A 17,417-nucleotide genomic window follows, 5' to 3' on the forward strand; every position below is an offset into this window, starting at 1 on the left:
TCTTGAAGCTCTACAATGTTTGCAACACGAGCCATTAGCCGGCAGGCCCTGGGCTTCTCAAGGTGGACCCAAGTCCGTGGCGTGTCGACATTGGAAGGAAGCCCGTACATAGTACGTTGATCAACCCCGGAGAAGACCTTGGAAGACAAATACTAATACTGAGATAGTACGTGTTTCCTAGTAATGGCCCTAGGAGCGGAAACCACATTTTGTCATTACTACCTTCCGAGCCAGTCAACCCAGACCTATCCATCGGCGTGTCGAGCAAGCTGCCGCCAACAACGGACTCGTTCACGGAGAACCCCAAATTCCTCAACATCTTGCAGGAGGTCTGTTCTGAACATGCGCATGAAGACCCGGATGCACAATCTCAAGCGCAGGTTATGGTATCTACGTCCGGGGCAAACCTTAGTTCTGGCGGTGTCCTCTTGACCGGGCAACGAGGTAGGAGACGACGCGCAGAGAGCGGAGATTCCAGTGGTGGAGCGAGTGGTCAAGGTGGAGCAGGATCTGGTGGTCGAGGCGGTTGGATTCATATCTCGGACTCGAGACGGCCTCCTGAGTATGGGAGGATTGCATGGTAATGCGTTTTAACTTGTCCCTGACAGGCAGAGGTATCGCTGACAATTGCCACAGGCCGGAGGATATTTTTGGTAGCCTCGAGGTTGATGGGAGTGGTCAGTTTACGGGTGGTGATGGCAACTATCAGTCAAGTGGTATGGATCTTGCAGACATCTTTGTGCCAATTGGAACAGAACTAACTTGCAGCAGGTACTTATCGGATTGTGACCCGAGATGGAATGTATGCTCTCTTATCAACCGAGAATCTGAAAATGGATTGCTGCTAACCTGATGATATAGTTTGGGACTGAGTCCGTTCCTTCGTGAAAAGCTGGTTCAAAAGCTTCGAGGTTTGGAGAAGAACTGATCTTCTCAGGCGAAGCCCTAGGAATCACTCGAATATTGAGAGGGCCTTATCAATCTTCATCAATCTAGGATGTAAAGGAGTTATTAAATATTAACGCCACTATACTCTTGTTCAGTTGTTTCGGAGGCTTACTCTTAAGAATATACTGGAAAATATGGTAGAATTCTGATGTGATTAGACAGACATCAATTGAGTCTAGACATTAGAAAGAAATCTAAAATTTTGGGGAATATAACCCAGGCCCCGAATTTTAGCACAAACCCATAAGCACCAACCAAAACACCAGACCAGATATCCAATACCCAATGATATAAAACCGAAAAGCAGTAACTCCAAGATATCACAAAATTGAAAACACAAACACGCAGAATCAACACAAAAATCAACACAATACAGCCTCGAGGGCATCGACATCGCCGCCGGCGGTGCGCACGGCCTTCAATGCGGCCTCACTCAATTTGCGGCGGCGGTCGCGGGCCTCCTGCTCGCGACGAGCTTTTGTCTTGGAGCTGCCGGAGGGGGCAACACCAGTCAAGATTCTCTTGCTGTCATCGGCAGTGAAGTTCACAAACGATACATTGACAGACTTATTGGAGCCACGAGGACTTCCCGATGACTTGGCCGGTTTGGGGCCAGTCGATCCCGGAGCCGAGAGTTTGCGGCTATGGGTGCGGCGGTGGTTGGCCTTGGAGGCAACTCCATTCCGGGCGTCCCTCGGAGAAGTGCCGGCCTTGGGGGAGAGAGATGGGGAGCGGGAAGAGTGTTGGACTTGGGGGGTAGCGAACGGAGCCATGAACTTTTGCGAGTTCGCGGGGAGCATGTTGGATGAGGAGAAGGAGGAGTCCGCCGACATGTCAAAGGAGGGGTCAAACTGGATCATCAGTCCGCCTTGCATCACGTCATTTTGGGTTCCGACGTTGGACATGGAGCGCTGTGGTGTGGGCGATGTGACAATCGATTGGTAGGGGGTCTGTGGTTGGGCGACCCGAGAAGGCATAGGCGACCACCATGCCTGCGCATCGTGGCCTTGGAGATCGGGAGTGAAGGAGAGAGATGAGGTGCCCAGAGCGTCGGATTGCCATGAGGAAATGGATTGAGGGTTCGAGGAATGAGAGGAAGAGAAGATGTCATCTGCGGAGGGAGGGCTGGAATTCGTCAAGTTTGAGGAGCTCGGGTGGCTCAAATATGGTTGCTGATGTTGGGCGATTGTGCCGGTAGATGGTGACGGCATCGACATGGCAGGGGACTGGTGGAAGAGCCTCGCATCATACTGGGGAGGCATCTCAGCCGAGTCTCGGTGCTGGTGCATGGTGTGGTTGGCGGTCATGTTCTCTTGCTGGACGAGAACATCCGATGGGGGTGGTGACAATGGGAGGCGGTCTTCTGAGCCGTGCAGATTGAAGTGTTGAATCCGCTGGGCCCAAGCCTCGGGATATGCCATTTTTCCTTTCTGGAGGTTGGCAGAGCGCTTGAAGGTGGGAGAGAAGCTTTGCTTGCGCAAGAACGCAAGACGCTCATTCGGATCGCGATGGCGAATAGATTTTGGGGTGACAATGGCGCTTTTAGTCGCCTTCCGTCGGGGAGTAGCCGGGGAGTGGACGGGGAGGTAGAAGACACTCCGTTTGGCGCACGAGAAGAGCATTCAAAGTTATTCAGACCGAGGTCTGAGATGACAGAAGGATGAACAGTGTCATGGAAAGCAAGCTGGTTGGTAGAAGCTTCGTCTTCCTGCCAGGGTTGCGGTGATTGACGGGGTTTCGAGGTGGAGACAATGGGTGAAAGATCGCCACAGTCACTCGACAAGGCATCAAGCGGGAAAAGCTGGTCCAAGTCGCCGGAGAACGACGGGTCTTTGTTGCCATCGGGCCCAGAGGAGTCCATGTTGACGTATTGGTTGAAGATGTCATTGAACGAATGATCAAATGGCTGAGCGAACATCTTTGTAGGAGGTACTTCCGTTTGCGGCGACAATGAATGAACGGGTCAAAGGATCTGAGCAAAATGCCCAAGAAAGACCAATGTGATTGGTGACCACAGAGGATCGGGTTACAGATAGGGCTCGGTGGAGACCGGGGAGATCGTCGGTGCAAAAGATGCAAAGAAAGGAAACAAGTTTGACGGTTTGTCAATCAACGAAAACACTGCAGAGGATGCAAAGAAAGCAAAGCAAACAAACAGATCCAGAGGTCTATTTGAATTGCCTCCGAGGTCTCCAGCCCCGGGAATTTCTTGTACATTCCTGATGCTCTAAAGATGGAGCGAGGAATGCGCGGGGAGATCCCCGGTTGGCTCTGGCACTGATCCACCCATTCTTCGAAGGAACGACTGAAGACTCGTCAGAGCGGATCGGCCAATTGAACGGCCAAGAAAAAGAAGTCGATGACTGATCTGCGGGTATGGGTCCATCTCCATCGATATCCCGTTCCGGATAGCCACCGGGGAGAATGCAACCCTCCCTGACTCCGCTAGAAACGGCGGCCCATGAATCAGGTGAGCAGGTATAGCGGGTCTCAAAGGCACCTCAGGCATTTCAAATCAAGACGCTGCGTGGGAGATCGACATATCTCCGGCGAACAAACGGCTCTAGGGCCGTTGGATATGGGTCGGAACGCCTGCCGAGCCATCAAAGATTAGCCAAGGAACCAGGACAGGGATCTCGAGGCGTCGTCGTCGATGTAACATGAGCCTGGACGGTAGCTCTTGCAGCAATTTGACTGAGTCACTTCTTCCTTCTCATTTGCCTCATCTGGATCTTGTCCAATGCATGGCCCCTGCGCATTCCTCTGGAATGTGGAATGGCATGCTGGGGGCTGGGTGGTATGTCACCCTCCTCGAACAATGCACCGAAAAGTCTTTGGGATTCCAGAAGGACAGATCTGCCTGAGAAACTCCCAAACCGAGTACGGCGTGAAATAGACAAAACTGGGACCTGCAGAAGATCGTCGGTCAACGATTTTTGGTGTCCTGGATCTGACCCTTTGTTCTATATTTGGATTGCATCTCTCACGCCCAGGGTGGTCAAGAGTGGTCAAAGCCAAGTCCCCATCGACTGTATCACAATGCATGCCTGTCACCATGCGTGGAGGGATCCAGTCTGTTGCTCCTACTGGGTGAGTCCGAGGATCCTTGAGTCGAACCCTAGTTAGGATGAAGGGTGTTTAACCAATTGTGCCCAAGTAAGAATGATCAACTACTATTAGTAGCGACTTGATCGCACCCCCGTTCTTTGTTCGTATCGGGGACAGGCTGAAGCGCTGGTGCTGACCCTGGCACCCCTGACACAGCCACTGATATAGTCTAAGCTAGTGTAGAAATGCCATTCAGCCTTTTCCGAGTTCAAGAATCTGTGAAACTGGCTTGTCTGTACCTGGTTCATAAGCAGTTCATAAGAAACTACCTGGGCAAATCCCTGGTCTGGTCCAAGCCTCAAGATTGCCGAGGTTCGGAGAGAGGGCAGTGCCGAATTCCCAATTTAGAGCCCCGAGGAAGGCCAGAGGGACCCTTGCTTTGGGATACAAAGTAGGCATCTGAAGGCCTTTCGGCTGTGGGAATAACAAGGAATCCTGCCCAAGTTCCTTCTGTGCTGGCAGGGCTGAAATGAGCGTAAACACTCAGTCGGGTGTCGGGAGAAAATCGGCTGAGTCAGGATGACGGAAACTCGGTGAAGACCTCCATGACTCTCCCATTCAGCCAGTTCTATTGAGTCTTTATTCTGGATTGTTCTTGTTTTCTTTCTATTCTTCCTCTTTTCTATTGCTGTCCCAGCCTCCCCTTCTGACTTGTATAGTGCCTCAATAAGACTCGGCTTTCGCATTGTGCTCTCTCGGCTGTGACTCAACCCGGATTTTGCCCCTCCCCATCTCCCCGCGAAACGTGGGACTTCTTTTCTTCTCTTCCATTCTTCCTCACGTCTCTCATCTCTCACCACGACTTTGACATTTTCAGAGTCGCACTGCCCTGCGACATCTTGCGCTCTAAACATCGGGCGCTCCCTCACATTCCAGTTCCGTTTTCATCGCGTCGCGAGAACACCCAAGCCACCTCTCTTGCGACCGACCGGCACCTACATGCATCACGAAAAGGCCGGCAAACTCCGTATGATTTGTGACCAAGACCACTTTTCTTCCAACTCCTACATCAACCACACCCGATCGCAACTGTGCGCGCACCACATCGGAAAGAAGGGACGCCTCTCAACCTAAACCCACACATTCAAATTCACGCTCACAACATGTCTTCACTCTATCTTCTTGCTGGAAGCATTCCTGTCAAGTTCCCTTAAGTGATCCCAGATATGCGTCTCGGCCTCACCATGGACTTTTCTCCGTGTCTTGGAGGCCTTCATTTCATCTCGACTTACATCAACTAAACTCACTTCACATCGTTTCTCTTGAAATTTGTGAACCTAGCCCAGCAGTCTTTGGTGACTAGGTTCAACACCCCAAGGATTCTTTCGGTATCTTGCAGCCACTCAGTGTCCGAAACAGTGTTCACTGGCAACGTGGACCAACCAATCTTCAAAATGGACCCCAACGATGGTCCCCATGTGTCGTGGGAGTCTCTTTCATCAACCTTTTCCCATCTTGAGGTTTCTTTCTCGCAGGACAGTTGCTATGGCTCGGACGAAGTCTCAGTCGAGTCGGCTAGCTCGACCGCAGCGCAGTCGGGTGTTTCGAATTGTGTGACCAAGCACACAGATCCATCTCTGCACCCGTTCTTGAAATCGATCTTGAAGAAGCCGTGCACAAACGTTGAACATGACACGGCATCCGAGTCTGGCTATGGATCGGACGAAATCGAATCGGATTATGATGCCCTCTCTGACGAAGAAGAGGACGAGGACGAGGACGAAGACGAAGACGGTGATATGTCCGACTTCTCGGTCTGGGACGAGACATCACGAGATGTGCCTGAGACCCATGAAGATCATACCGAGTCCTTCGATGACTCCTTTATTTGTTTTGGTCCCGCGGTCCGATTCGATAACAGTGTGCACTACATCGACACCTCTGAGCTCGACGAAGACGAGAGTTCCGCTCCCCAAATGACCTGCCATGAAATGATGATGCGCGCCCGATTGTTTGGTGGCGCCAACAATATTTCGAACCAGCTAGACGAGACAGACAACGACTCCGACGAAGATGAAACCCGCCCCCAGGAATTTGTTCGGACTACCACGAACCAACCCGAAGACTTTGCGCGCGATGCGATTGACCTGGACCAGCGTCTTTTCGTCGCATACATGAATGGAATGCACGGGGTTGCCGACGACAAGTACAAACCATACCTTCGCACACAAGTGGATCACATTCGACTGGGCCACAAAGAAACCATGGATCCTAATGAAATGCCTTCCTTGTACCTCGACTTGGTCCTCAATCATGTCATCGGCCTCTTCCGCAACCTGGTCGCCGCAGACGAATTGAACGAGTTGATTGCACTGCGCGAGGAAGAACAGACCATCGAGCAGAAATCTGCGACCCTGGATTTGTCTCTTCACCAAGCGCTGCTGAACAAGATCGAGCAAGTCCTCCTGAGCAGACTGACTCATGGCCATGTCGATGTCCTCCCGGATGAGCTGTGCTTCTTTGCTGGTGGGATTGTGCACGCTTTGGGAACCCAGGACTTGCCCGCCCAAGCCTAAGGGCTATTCTTGCACATGGTATAATGTTATGATTTTATGATTATGAGAAAATGTTCTAGCTTTCGGATTCGCCACAGTTTAATGGCGACCGGGGGAAAAAAAGAAGGGGTTTCAAGCAAAAGCGTTCGGCTTCAACGGGCCTCAAGTGAACATGTATCTTCTTGCAAGTAGCACTTGATATTGCAATGGGTTAAGCATTCAGCAACCAGACTGAGAGCCATATACAAATGACCGTAGAGTATTCTACCCTGTAGTCTCCCAAGCACGACATGTCTTGGACTCTGCATAAAAAGAAAGAAGGGGATTTCGAGTCCATGTCTTCCCCCTATACTTTCCCTGAAGAATAGACTGTCTAGTTTCGGGACATTTATCAATAATATCCAAGACACGCACACGCACTATAGAGTAGACTAAGAGAGACTCGAATGCAAAATGATATTCTCAATTGAAACCAAATCGAGAACCTGACAGCTACCGGACTGTTTCAGAATCCCCCCTTCCCCTTCCCTTCTCCTAGTTTTCCTCTCTCTCTCTCTCTCTTTCCGTTACCCCTGACACCTATACATAAAGTACATACGTATACTCGGGCAGAAGATCAGAATCCTGAAACGGGACCAAAAAATTGGGTACTTTGTCAACTATGGGGTGCAGGAGCTCGCACTAGCGGGCGTTGGGCCGACGAGGAATTAATTGGCAGGTGTATCCTCCTGCATATAGTAGGGATTTGCTATAATAGACGTGGGAATGATAGACGAAGGGAAAACTGGAAGAAGAGCAGTGGAGAGAAGAGAGGAGAGAAGGCTGCTTCTAGGCTTAAGCGATGATCCTCGAGAAAAGTGTTTAATTAAGAGCGGCTAGGAGAAAGCGGAGACTTTTTACCCACAGCGGTCCGTTCGGGTGCTCAAAAAAAAGGGGCCGGGCAGCTGTCATGGCGAAGCCAAATATTGAGACAGGATGGGAGAATGGGAGAACGGGACAAACGGGTAAACAAACGAGGGAATTAAAACAATAAAATAAAATAATGGAATAGGGAGGGATTGAAGAAGGAAGGGCAAAAAGAAAAGTGGAGTATAAGGAGTGTCGAGGCGAGGAAAATATTCCTTCTAGAGTCGTGCAGGATGCAGCGCATTGTCGATCATGGGGCTGGTGCTGGTGTCGGGATAAACATGGGAAGATGGAGTCAACGGCTGCAAGAGTCTGTAAATATCGTGTGACTATCATTATTCGAGTTTAGCTGTATTTTTTTTTCTACTTCTTTTTTATTGTATAGATGTATGTATGTTCCTGCATAGAAGTGACAGGTCATCTCCATAGAAATGCATATGCGGTCGAGGCCGTTGTGATCGACAGGGAACAACGGCTCAGCGAGCACAGACAGGGACGGGATTTGCTTGGATGTCTCGAGCCTGGACTTGGGTTGATGCGGTGAAAGGATTAGTTTAGAGTAGACTAAAGAATGCAAGTATAGTCCATGCATCTACACCTCCTGTACTTGGTCCTGTTCATAGATCCATGGATGTACCCAACATAGTTATGTATGTCGACAAGATAGCTTCTCAATTCATTCGAGTATGCGGGTCTCGGCTTTTGGCGTCTCCGTAGCAGAGGAGTGGAGGGGGAGACATTTCTACAAGAGAAAGGAAAGAAAAAGGAAAAAGAAAGACAGTAATAATAGCGGTACAAGAATACCAAGGCTATCTAGCTCTGACCCTCGAAGTGCATGGTCCGACACTAGGCCGGCGGATTAGTCGACAACAAACCAGGTTTATGGCGATCATCCCCGCTAAAACACTCGGTGCAATGGTGCGACAAGACCGCAGTCGAGCCGAGAAGCAGGGGGGAGGGGTTAGGGTCAGAAGCTTAATGGAAATAGTTTCTTTAGGTCAAAGAAAGAAAGAAAGAAAGAAAGAAAGAAAATGCTGATCTTCAGTAAGCGAGTCGTTTTGAATCATCGTGCAGGTGCAGGATATACTTGTGGATCGGACCAATGTGGAGAGACCCCGATCAATAAATTATGCCCGGTGATATGGGGATATGATATATCGTAATCACACCAGCAACCATCGCAACATGTTGCTGTTGCCATGATTTGTGGTTCTACGAGGCTGTTTTCCGACTGAGTGTCGAGGATGCGTGTACATGCTGATAAGTTTATCCAGTTGAGAGTTAACATACCCGCTGACCGATTAAGATAAGGCAACCTTGAATCCTATTGGTACAACACATATGTGCGTAAGTGCATAGTGTGTATACTGTATAGTATGCATGGATGTACCCGGCCTCCTACCCCCTAGGTGAGATTGATGTGAGAGTCAGACTTATCAGACTTACGTAGTGTACTGTACCATGCGATGTCTGGTAATGACTTCATCTGAATCTTGCCACATGGAAGAATGGTCGCGCGATCAGCTGAACCTGGGAGACTAACCATGGAGTACCGTGGGAAATTGTAATCAGGGCCGTGAACCCGAGATCCTTTTCCGAAATCTCCATTCACCCCGAGGGTCCCAGCAAAAAAAAAAAAAAAAAAAAAAAAAAAAGAAAGACAAAATATTGTGGGATGTCCACCAAGTGGGATTCGGCGACACCGATGATTGGAGGTTCCAGAGTTGGATGCGGATAGGTTCAGATCGACGAACACCATCCGATCTTGACCCAGGGATGATTCGTCACATGGGGGATATGGTCAACGCTCATTTGCTTCGGGGAGGAATAAGGCTCCAGTTGGGGCTAGTGGGATACCGTGGTAACAAGTGACCAAGTGCGATGGGAGGGTCAGCCGTATGGGGGTGTCTGGGTATAGTGTTAGAATGTATGTAAGACCACCTCCAATTTGGACCGGGGAGATCACCCCGAGATGTCCAGTATTATTTTTATTCTTTTTTTGGGGGCCACGCCCCCTCAGGAATACGCCACTGCACGGGCGTGGGTTAGACGCGCATCCTGGTCGAAGAGCATCGCTGCCCCTGGAGCTGGAGGGGAAAAGAGAGGCTAATCCATGGAACGGAAGGGTGTGCTGAGGAACGAGGTTCAGCCAATGTAGTTGAGCCATTCAGCCGTCCATCAGAGCAGTCCCAGGGCTAGCAGAGCACTACTGGATGAGGTGCCCCGTGGATGTGGACCTTTCGTCCACTTGCTGTCTTTAAGGGGGGTTGCCCCAGACTTGGGCGTAAGTGGAAGACGTGGAAATCCGATGGAAATTCCAAAAAGAAAAAAAGAAAAAGAAAAAGGCCTCGCAAGATTGAAATAATGACTCGGGAACCAAATCAATAATACACCCAGGAGGGAAAAGTGTCAAAGACCGGGGGGGCGGATGGAGCCCACTCAGTCAGGCCATTGGAAGTGGTTGCCTAGTGGGGCCTGATGAGCGCACTTGCGTCGATCGTGAATATTTTTTTTTAAAAAAAAAGGAAAAAAAGGGGAAAAAAAAAAAAAAAAAGAGAGATTTCCCTGGATGGTTCTTGGATTTGATCCAAGTCTTTTTCTTTTTTCTCGTTTTCTCTTTATGTTCTTTCTATGTTCCAAGTAATCCAAGTATACTTTCAGTCAGGCACGAGATAACCAGATGTCTCAGCTCGTGTGCGCCCCAATGGAAGGAAGGGGCGGAAAGGTAATCCACCTGTATCTGTACACTACACTATACAGTAGATGTGCTTCTCCATAATTTACTCTTCGGTAGTCGACCCCGATCCAACGTGTCCCCACCTGCATATCCATGAAGAATAATTCTCCTGATTCTCTTCTCCTATTATTTTCCCACTTCACTCTTCCCCTGATCCCTACGTCTCAGGGAAATGACTTAGCTTCAAAACGGGTATGTTCGAAATCCTGCTAATTCTCCAAGTCTCAAGACTCCCAGGAGAAACGTCAGCCTTCGCATGCAGTACCACCTCCCTCTCAACTTTGCAATGTCAGCTTCCACAGCAGAAAATATCCGTGTCAGGCTGACCATCTCCGGAACGTGCAGGATGATTTAGAATTTTGATTTCTACCCGTCTTCCCGCTCCATCGAGGACGGGCACAACTAAATATTCCTCGGGGAGATCGTCCACCATGCAGCCCAGAGTATCCGATTTCCTCGAAGCCGGGGCGCCGTCCCGTTCGCGCAGTACCAGTCTCTCTAGTGACTCGCAACTCCCTCGAGTCAACCTCATGTCCCCGCCATCTGTCACGCCGCCGCCGGGGTTTATCTCGTCGACCGCCGCCTCGGAGATTATCACCGCCGATCAGGAGTTTAACGCCGCTGATTTTGTCGCCGAGGATGAAGAAACTGGTGGCGGTGCCAGCGCGCTGGTCACACCAGCTGCGCTGTCGCTATTGAATGGATTCCTTGACAATCTGTTGTTCAACATTTTGGGAGCTTCCAAGTCCACTCAGTTAACATGTATTCGTCCGGCTGTTGCGGACGTGCTGAAGCCACGGCTCGCCCGAGAAGTCGTCTCGGCCGCCGACGAGGAGCTGAGCGAGTATATGGGAGGCGCCGAGGACGAGCAGACCGACTTCCGGGGCGGCCAAGAGCCCGGCGGCGACTTTGATCTGGTTCGCTCGTGGAAATTGACTCGCCTGCGGTGCATGGTTTACACGCGCCTCGGTGACATGGAAGAAGACGACGAAGACGAGTTTATTGCGCTCGAGGGTTTGGGGGAAAGCGATGGCGCACCCCGCAGATTCTCTAGCCATGTCGACAACATCACTCCCGCCGCCGCCATCTTTCTCACCTCCATCATCGAATATATCGGCGAGCGAGCGCTCGTCATTGCCGGCGAGACTGCCCGGTCTCGGTTATCCGCGACTTTGAACGACGGCGATGGACTCGAAGAACTGGAAGAACAGCGCAGGCGAATCGAGCGACTGGTGGTAGAAGATCTCGATATGGAGAAGCTCGCTCTGAACGCAACCCTCGGTCGCTTGTGGCGCACATGGAGGAAGCGCAGACGCGGAGCCACCCTCAGTCGGTCCTTGTCTCGCGAGTCTTTTCGGCGGCGGGGATTTTCCCACAACCGTGCGAGCAGCAGGAAAAGCAGCATTACCACGATTGAGGAGCCCGTAACTCCTCAGGAGCCTCTTCCCATCGAGGTTCCAGCTCCGATTGATCCCACCACGGTCCCTCTGCCTATGACCGACTACGATGTTCAGGAGATTGAGATCCCCGGTTTCTCATCGGAGCTTGAGGGCGAAGTCCAAACAATGGAGGCCATCGTCGCCCACAAGGTGCGGCCACGCAGCTTGATGGTCTTCTCTTCCCCATCGATCGCGCCCAAGTCGACCGGGTCGAACAACAGCTCCCCGGTAAGCGCGTCAGTGGTTGACGAGGCGGTTTCGATTCGCCATGTTCGTTCGAGATCGCTGCCAAATTCCGCGTGTAGTCCAACAGAGGTAGCGCCCACCGAACCATCGCTGGAGCAGCCCTCTCCCACTGCGGAAGAGAAGAAGCAGCTGGAGACGATGTACGAGGACGACGAATCGGCCGAGTATGTGGACGCCGCCGAGACCGCACCCGGCATCGCTATCACCACTGCGCACGAGGAGCTGAACCCGCCTGTGGCCGAAACCCCTGAGAAAGCGAGAATGTCGGTGGTGCACGAAGTGGAAGAGGAAGCAGGTCCGGCAGTTAACGAGGCGGTCGCATCTCTGCGGTCTGCAGAACTTGAAAAGGACGCTGCGACCTATTACTCCAGCAGTGCCACTGTCTCGATTTCATCCATGAGTGATGTGCCAGACCACGACCCCGAAGTGATCGAGGGACAAGGGATGTGTGAGAAACCTACATTGACCTCGGCGCTCCAGCGACCCCGAAGAACCGTCAGCAGGGATATTGTCCAAGAAGATGCAAAGCCGATCACTGCAGAGACTAGTGAGTCCGAAATGCAGTCCGATGTGGAGATGCAGCCACCAACGCAAGGGATGGAGCCCACGCCGGCGCCATCCGCCGCCACCATCGAGGCTATCAATTCTTCCGAGGATCATGATGCCATTGATAGCGACCGGAATACATCTGCCATGTCGTCTACTCCTCCCATCCCGCCTACAAATGACGAGGCCATTTCCGGGACGCTTTCTGAACCCGTCTTTCTCCCCGAACCCCCCGACCGGATTCTACTTCAGGCGATAGTGAGCACTCGCAACGATCCCGAACTCGCCGCAGACCGAGTCCGTTAGTAGTCCCGTTCAGCAACCGCGGCTCTACTGGTACCGAACGAGCAGCCGTTCAGCGCATGCCCACCCGCCCATCGACCTCGGCGTGTTCTTCCATTCAGAGCAAACCCCGTCGCTCCGAGAGCTTCAGCAGCGCGCGCGACAAGCGTCCCGTGACTGCAGGCTCCACCACCTCCCAGGTGTCGAACAAATTGAAGGGACTCATGGGTCGGCCTCAAGGCGATTCTCCTTCGCTGCGTCTTCGGAGCTCGTCCGAAACGAGTCGTGCTTCAGGCGGTAGCGGGGACTCTCTTGAAAACGAGATCAGGGACTTGGACAAGTTGATCAACAGCGACGAGACTATCCATTACACTCTGACGCCAAAGAGTGTGAGGGAAATGACCGTAGGTTTTGCTTAGAATTCTTCGCGCATTTAGCAAAGCAGCAGAAACTAACGTTTCAAAATAGTTCCCTGATTTGCCTCGTCCCATCCCTCGCACCGAGACGACCGACACCTCGGACCTGGCTGATTTCCTGAAGAACACTGGCCCTGTCGACGAGCCGCCTCGACCTCGCACCTCTATCTCCTCGAGGGCAACCGGCGATCTGGGCTTAATCTCCCGTACCAAATCGACCGAGTCCTCCAGGCATATTCCCCTCACCCCCCGTGCTAGTATGCCAAAACTCAAGGCGGGGCAGGCCCGGGATGCCCGGCCGACTGGCGAGTCGACTCGGGAATTTGCAGAATTCATCAAGGCGACTGGGCCTACCAGTGCACCGTTCCAGCTCAAGAACTCTACTTCTACGGAGACTGCTCGGCCTGTTCGGCCTCCCTCGAGCCTTTCAACTACCTCGTCGCGTTTGAACCGGGCCCGCTTACAGGCTCGTCCCGCTGAGACTAAAGGTTCAGAAACATCTGACTTGATTGATTTCATTCGAGAAGGGCCTTCGCAGCCCGGGACCCACCGTATCCCTCGTACAGTTGCTCCTTTCCGAAACACGATCGACTCGGATGATCTTCAGTTCGAGTTGGCCCAGAGTGACAAGGGACCTACCGCGGGTAGCTCACTGGCGAGCTCCGGCCCTAACAAGTCTCTGACTTCCCTTGGCTCGCGAACTGCACTCCTGAATGGCCAATCTAAGGCTAATGGACTTGCCAGTGCGCAAGACGGCTCCGAACTTACTCGGAAGCAACGCCGAGTGCGGGACCCCTATGCCATTGATGACGATGACGACGAGCTATTGGCAGAGCTCATGGACGAGAAACCCAAGCGAGAGGAGGAAAGCCTGATGGATTTCCTGCGGAGTGCTCCGCCTCCCGACTTTGAGCAAACTGCCAAACCCCTGGCCGTGAACATTCCTCCCTCGACGAGTTCCAGCGGACCGTTAAGCCCGGCGGGCATGAAGGCCCGTTTCCTGCACAAGGGGCCTACCTCCAAGGTCTCCTTCAGTTCGCTGCGCTCGCAGACTTCGCCCGCAAACACGTCCCAGCCCCCGCCACCACCACCCCAATCCAATTACTCCTACAAGGTCGGTGTGGAACGGAATGCCGGTACTATGCCGGTCTCCTTTAACCGCCAAACCGAGACCAGTGCACTGGCCGACTTCCTTCGGAACACCGGGCCTCCGGAGCCCGTTTCGCGCGCATCCACCTCATCAGGCCCGATGAGCTCCAGGATGAAAGAGGGATCTTTGTCCCGCTTCTTCGTACGTCGAAAGAAGGTTGAGGCCTAAATAAGGCATTTTCCTTCACAAGATTCTCGACCGATGACATGCTTCGTTGAGCGTTTCCATGCCCATTTCCAGCCACATTTTAACGACCTCTTATATCATGTCCATCGTTCTATCGTTTTGAACTTTTTCTTTGATTTTGTGATTTTTACTTATTGAATTTCTTTCTCTCATCATTTGTATAGATTTCTTCTCATGCCCTTGGCATTTTTTTACTTTTTTTACTATTTTTTTGCGGCTACGACCTGGCGGCTTCTTCTTTGTCTTTTTTTTTTCCCTATACCTGCATTTTCTTCTCTTCTCTTTATTTATATTTTCTCTTCTTCATGCCAGCGCAATATTCGGTGGGACTGAATGATTACTATGGACCATTTGATTTGTGTTTTCAACTTGACTGGTACGTCTTGGGATTGCTTTTTGTTTCGCGAGATACCATGTTTGAAGTACTTGTGCCTGTATACAAAAGCCGTAACGCTCCGAAATTATAACCCGTTTTGAGATCATTCGAGTATAATTTTTTCGTACTGGAATTATCTGCAAGACAATAAGAACAAGAACATGAGTTGAGACCAGTAAATTGTAGTCCTCATCCTCCCGTTCCCATATAGTTGTGCTGCCCGGAACATCGTTGATCCAATCCCCCTTACAAGGTGGCATCACCAGCTCACACCCTGTTTACTATCGGCCCCCGATCCAATTCCCCTCCTCTCCCCTCCCCAAAAAACCATGGGTTCCTCTCTTTTCAATATGAGGTCTCTTATCGGCCTCTTGTTTTTGGTTGTCCAGCTGGCCTCTGCACTGAAATTCGAACTCCCTGCCTCGTCGGGCCACGGCAAGAACGAGCGATGCATCCGCAACTTCGTCGGCAAGGACCAGCTGGTTGTGGTCACTGCCATTGTTGGTGGTGAGAAGGGAGATGGCCAGAAGGTTAACATTCATGTAAGTGGTATTCCGGGGAATCAAATTTGAGAGGCGGAGAAAATGCACGAGGAAGCGAAGCCAGTTCGCGTCCGCAATCAATTTCCACAGTGGTAGTAGCCCAATTAAATACACGCAATGGCTAACTTCTTCCGCTTTGCTTTCTCCAGATCAAAGATGCCATGGGCAATGACCACGGCCGTCCCAGGGACGTCGTGGGTGAGATCCGCCAGGCGTTCACTTCGCCCGCCGACACCGCGTTCGATGTGTGTTTCGAGAACCAGCTCTCCGGTCACAGTAAGTTTGCGTCCCGGGAAGGACCACCAGGTCATACACACACATATACTTGGAAATTACGGTTACTCACCTCCATTCCTCTTCTCCAGATGCCGTTGCAAACCCCTTCCGCGCAGTCGAGCTCGATGTCGATATCGGTGCCGATGCCCGTGACTGGTCCAGCATCCAGGTCCAGGAGAAGCTCAAGCCTGTGGAGACGGACCTCCGCCGCATTGAGGAGATGGTTGCTGACGTTGTCTCGGAGATGGAGTACCTCCGCTCCCGTGAGCAGCGGCTGCGCGATACCAATGAGAGCACCAATGAGCGGGTTAAGTGGTTTGCGTTTGGGACCATGGGCATGCTTGTTGGACTGGGTGCTTGGCAGGTGGTGTACCTGAGGGCTTACTTCCGGTACGTTGATTGGTCTTGCCTCGTTGCTTGTTGTTCCCTGCGGTTGGGATGCTTCATGTTTGTTTGGTTCAATGCTGACTTTTGCTTTTGTGTCATTACAGATCGAAGCACCTCATCTAGAATTTTCGTCTCGAGACAAGAATGCTTTCTTGACGTCGATTTCCTCTTTTCCTGTCTGGGTTTCTACTGCACCGTATGGTGGGGGAGTTGCTTGAATCCATGTACTCTTAATGTCGTATGGCATTGATCTCACAGTCATGATCTCAATGATATAAAATGTACACCATGCTACCTGCAGCCTGGTCTAATACTATCTCCCCGCCAAGCTTGGAAGTCTCCGAGGTCAGCTTCAGTAGGTCATGAGTTTCTATCCTTCCCTTTAAGGCAGCTGCCTGCCCTCTTAGGTCGCTCTCTCTCTCTCACCTCTTTCATGCTCTCCCCTCACCCACACCTTGATCCTCATTCATCATCCCTCCTTTTAGCGGGCAGAGAATTTCATGGATTCGGCTCAAACCAAGAAACGTCCGGCTCTCGAAGAGGCCGGCGGGGTCTCGAAAAGGCCCCTGACTAATCCGAACCCGAACCCCCCACCTGGACAAGCAATGGTAGAGTCTCTTTCGCATCTCCCTCTCCCTTTCTTTGCATGAAAGGTTTAACTAAGACACTTATATTATAGAGTCCTACCCAAATTGCCTACCATAGCACAGTCGAGGAAAAAGAAAATCCTCTTGACGCCTGCGTGGATAAAATGATCCGGGAGGCGTCGTCTCTACAATACGATGCGACGCAGGGAATAGCCGCCAACGAACGCGGTTTTGGGTTCCTTGAGGAAGTGCGCGATATGCGTGCGAAGATGGCATCACTCGAATCTCGTCTCCAGAAAGTCGAAATCCATCGCCAGAGCCATCTCGATCTCCGACAAAGAACTATTTCTACATGGGTACGAGATGCGCTCAAGAAAACCTCAGAACACCGGAGAGAGGATCTCCGCCGACTCAATAAAGGGACTATCCACGGCGGTGATATACGAACCGATACTATGGTAGTTACGGAGCGTTACAAGACCAGCAGTACGGAATGGCGATCTTTCTCTACCCTCTATGGCCTTACCCCGGACGATGTGGAGAATCTCGACTACTCAAAATGTTGTGGGTCTCTCCAGGCCTTGAATAGAGCAGCCTCGATCCTATTCGACAAGAATTCGACAATTCTCCCTACTGAGGAGATGAGGAAGACACGTGAGGATCTTGTGGCTCTGTTGCGAGAGGGGAAATATGAAGAGGCTGAGGAGATAAGCAGCACTCTTTGTGAGGACGAGTCGTCTGTGGCTGAAAATGAGTAGTCTTACCAACAAGCTAGATATTGCTATCCTAT

General features: G+C 51.5%; 6 protein-coding genes across 6 annotated transcripts; 5 read left to right on the forward strand and 1 right to left on the reverse strand.

Annotated features, from left to right (window-relative positions):
* Positions 1–9: 9 nt before the first annotated feature.
* On the forward strand, positions 10–928 carry NUU61_008086 (uncharacterized protein; the record flags this gene model as incomplete). The annotated part of the gene is made up of 5 exons (XM_056658611.1): positions 10–111; positions 168–580; positions 637–716; positions 772–802; positions 862–928. Coding segments are annotated over 5 exons (693 nt in total), but the record flags the coding sequence as incomplete, so codon positions are not given.
* A 382-nt stretch (positions 929–1,310) lies between these two features.
* On the reverse strand, positions 1,311–2,866 carry wetA (developmental regulatory protein WetA; the record flags this gene model as incomplete). The annotated part of the gene is made up of 2 exons (XM_056658612.1): positions 1,311–2,498; positions 2,546–2,866. The coding sequence occupies 2 exons, from the start codon at positions 2,864–2,866 to the stop codon at positions 1,311–1,313; spliced, it is 1,509 nt and encodes a 502-aa protein (XP_056508905.1).
* A 2,584-nt stretch (positions 2,867–5,450) lies between these two features.
* NUU61_008088 (uncharacterized protein) lies at positions 5,451–6,572 on the forward strand (the record flags this gene model as incomplete). Its single annotated transcript, XM_056658613.1, has 1 exon — positions 5,451–6,572. The coding sequence occupies one exon, from the start codon at positions 5,451–5,453 to the stop codon at positions 6,570–6,572; it is 1,122 nt and encodes a 373-aa protein (XP_056508906.1).
* A 4,053-nt stretch (positions 6,573–10,625) lies between these two features.
* On the forward strand, positions 10,626–14,441 carry NUU61_008089 (uncharacterized protein; the record flags this gene model as incomplete). The annotated part of the gene is made up of 3 exons (XM_056658614.1): positions 10,626–12,726; positions 12,777–13,111; positions 13,176–14,441. 3 exons carry the CDS (start codon positions 10,626–10,628, stop codon positions 14,439–14,441), a joined length of 3,702 nt encoding a protein of 1,233 aa, XP_056508907.1.
* Positions 14,442–15,164: 723 nt separating this feature from the next.
* Positions 15,165–16,163, forward strand: NUU61_008090 (p24 family protein; the record flags this gene model as incomplete). The annotated part of the gene is made up of 4 exons (XM_056658615.1): positions 15,165–15,377; positions 15,527–15,653; positions 15,743–16,043; positions 16,145–16,163. 4 exons carry the CDS (start codon positions 15,165–15,167, stop codon positions 16,161–16,163), a joined length of 660 nt encoding a protein of 219 aa, XP_056508908.1.
* Positions 16,164–16,791: 628 nt separating this feature from the next.
* On the forward strand, positions 16,792–17,385 carry NUU61_008091 (uncharacterized protein; the record flags this gene model as incomplete). Its single annotated transcript, XM_056658616.1, has 1 exon — positions 16,792–17,385. One exon carries the CDS (start codon positions 16,792–16,794, stop codon positions 17,383–17,385), a length of 594 nt encoding a protein of 197 aa, XP_056508909.1.
* Between the last annotated feature and the right edge of the window lie 32 nt (positions 17,386–17,417).

This window comes from Penicillium alfredii (genome assembly GCF_028826965.1).
Source record: "Penicillium alfredii strain IBT 34128 chromosome Unknown utg000010l_segment0_segment0, whole genome shotgun sequence".
NCBI classification, from domain to species: domain Eukaryota; kingdom Fungi; phylum Ascomycota; class Eurotiomycetes; order Eurotiales; family Aspergillaceae; genus Penicillium; species Penicillium alfredii.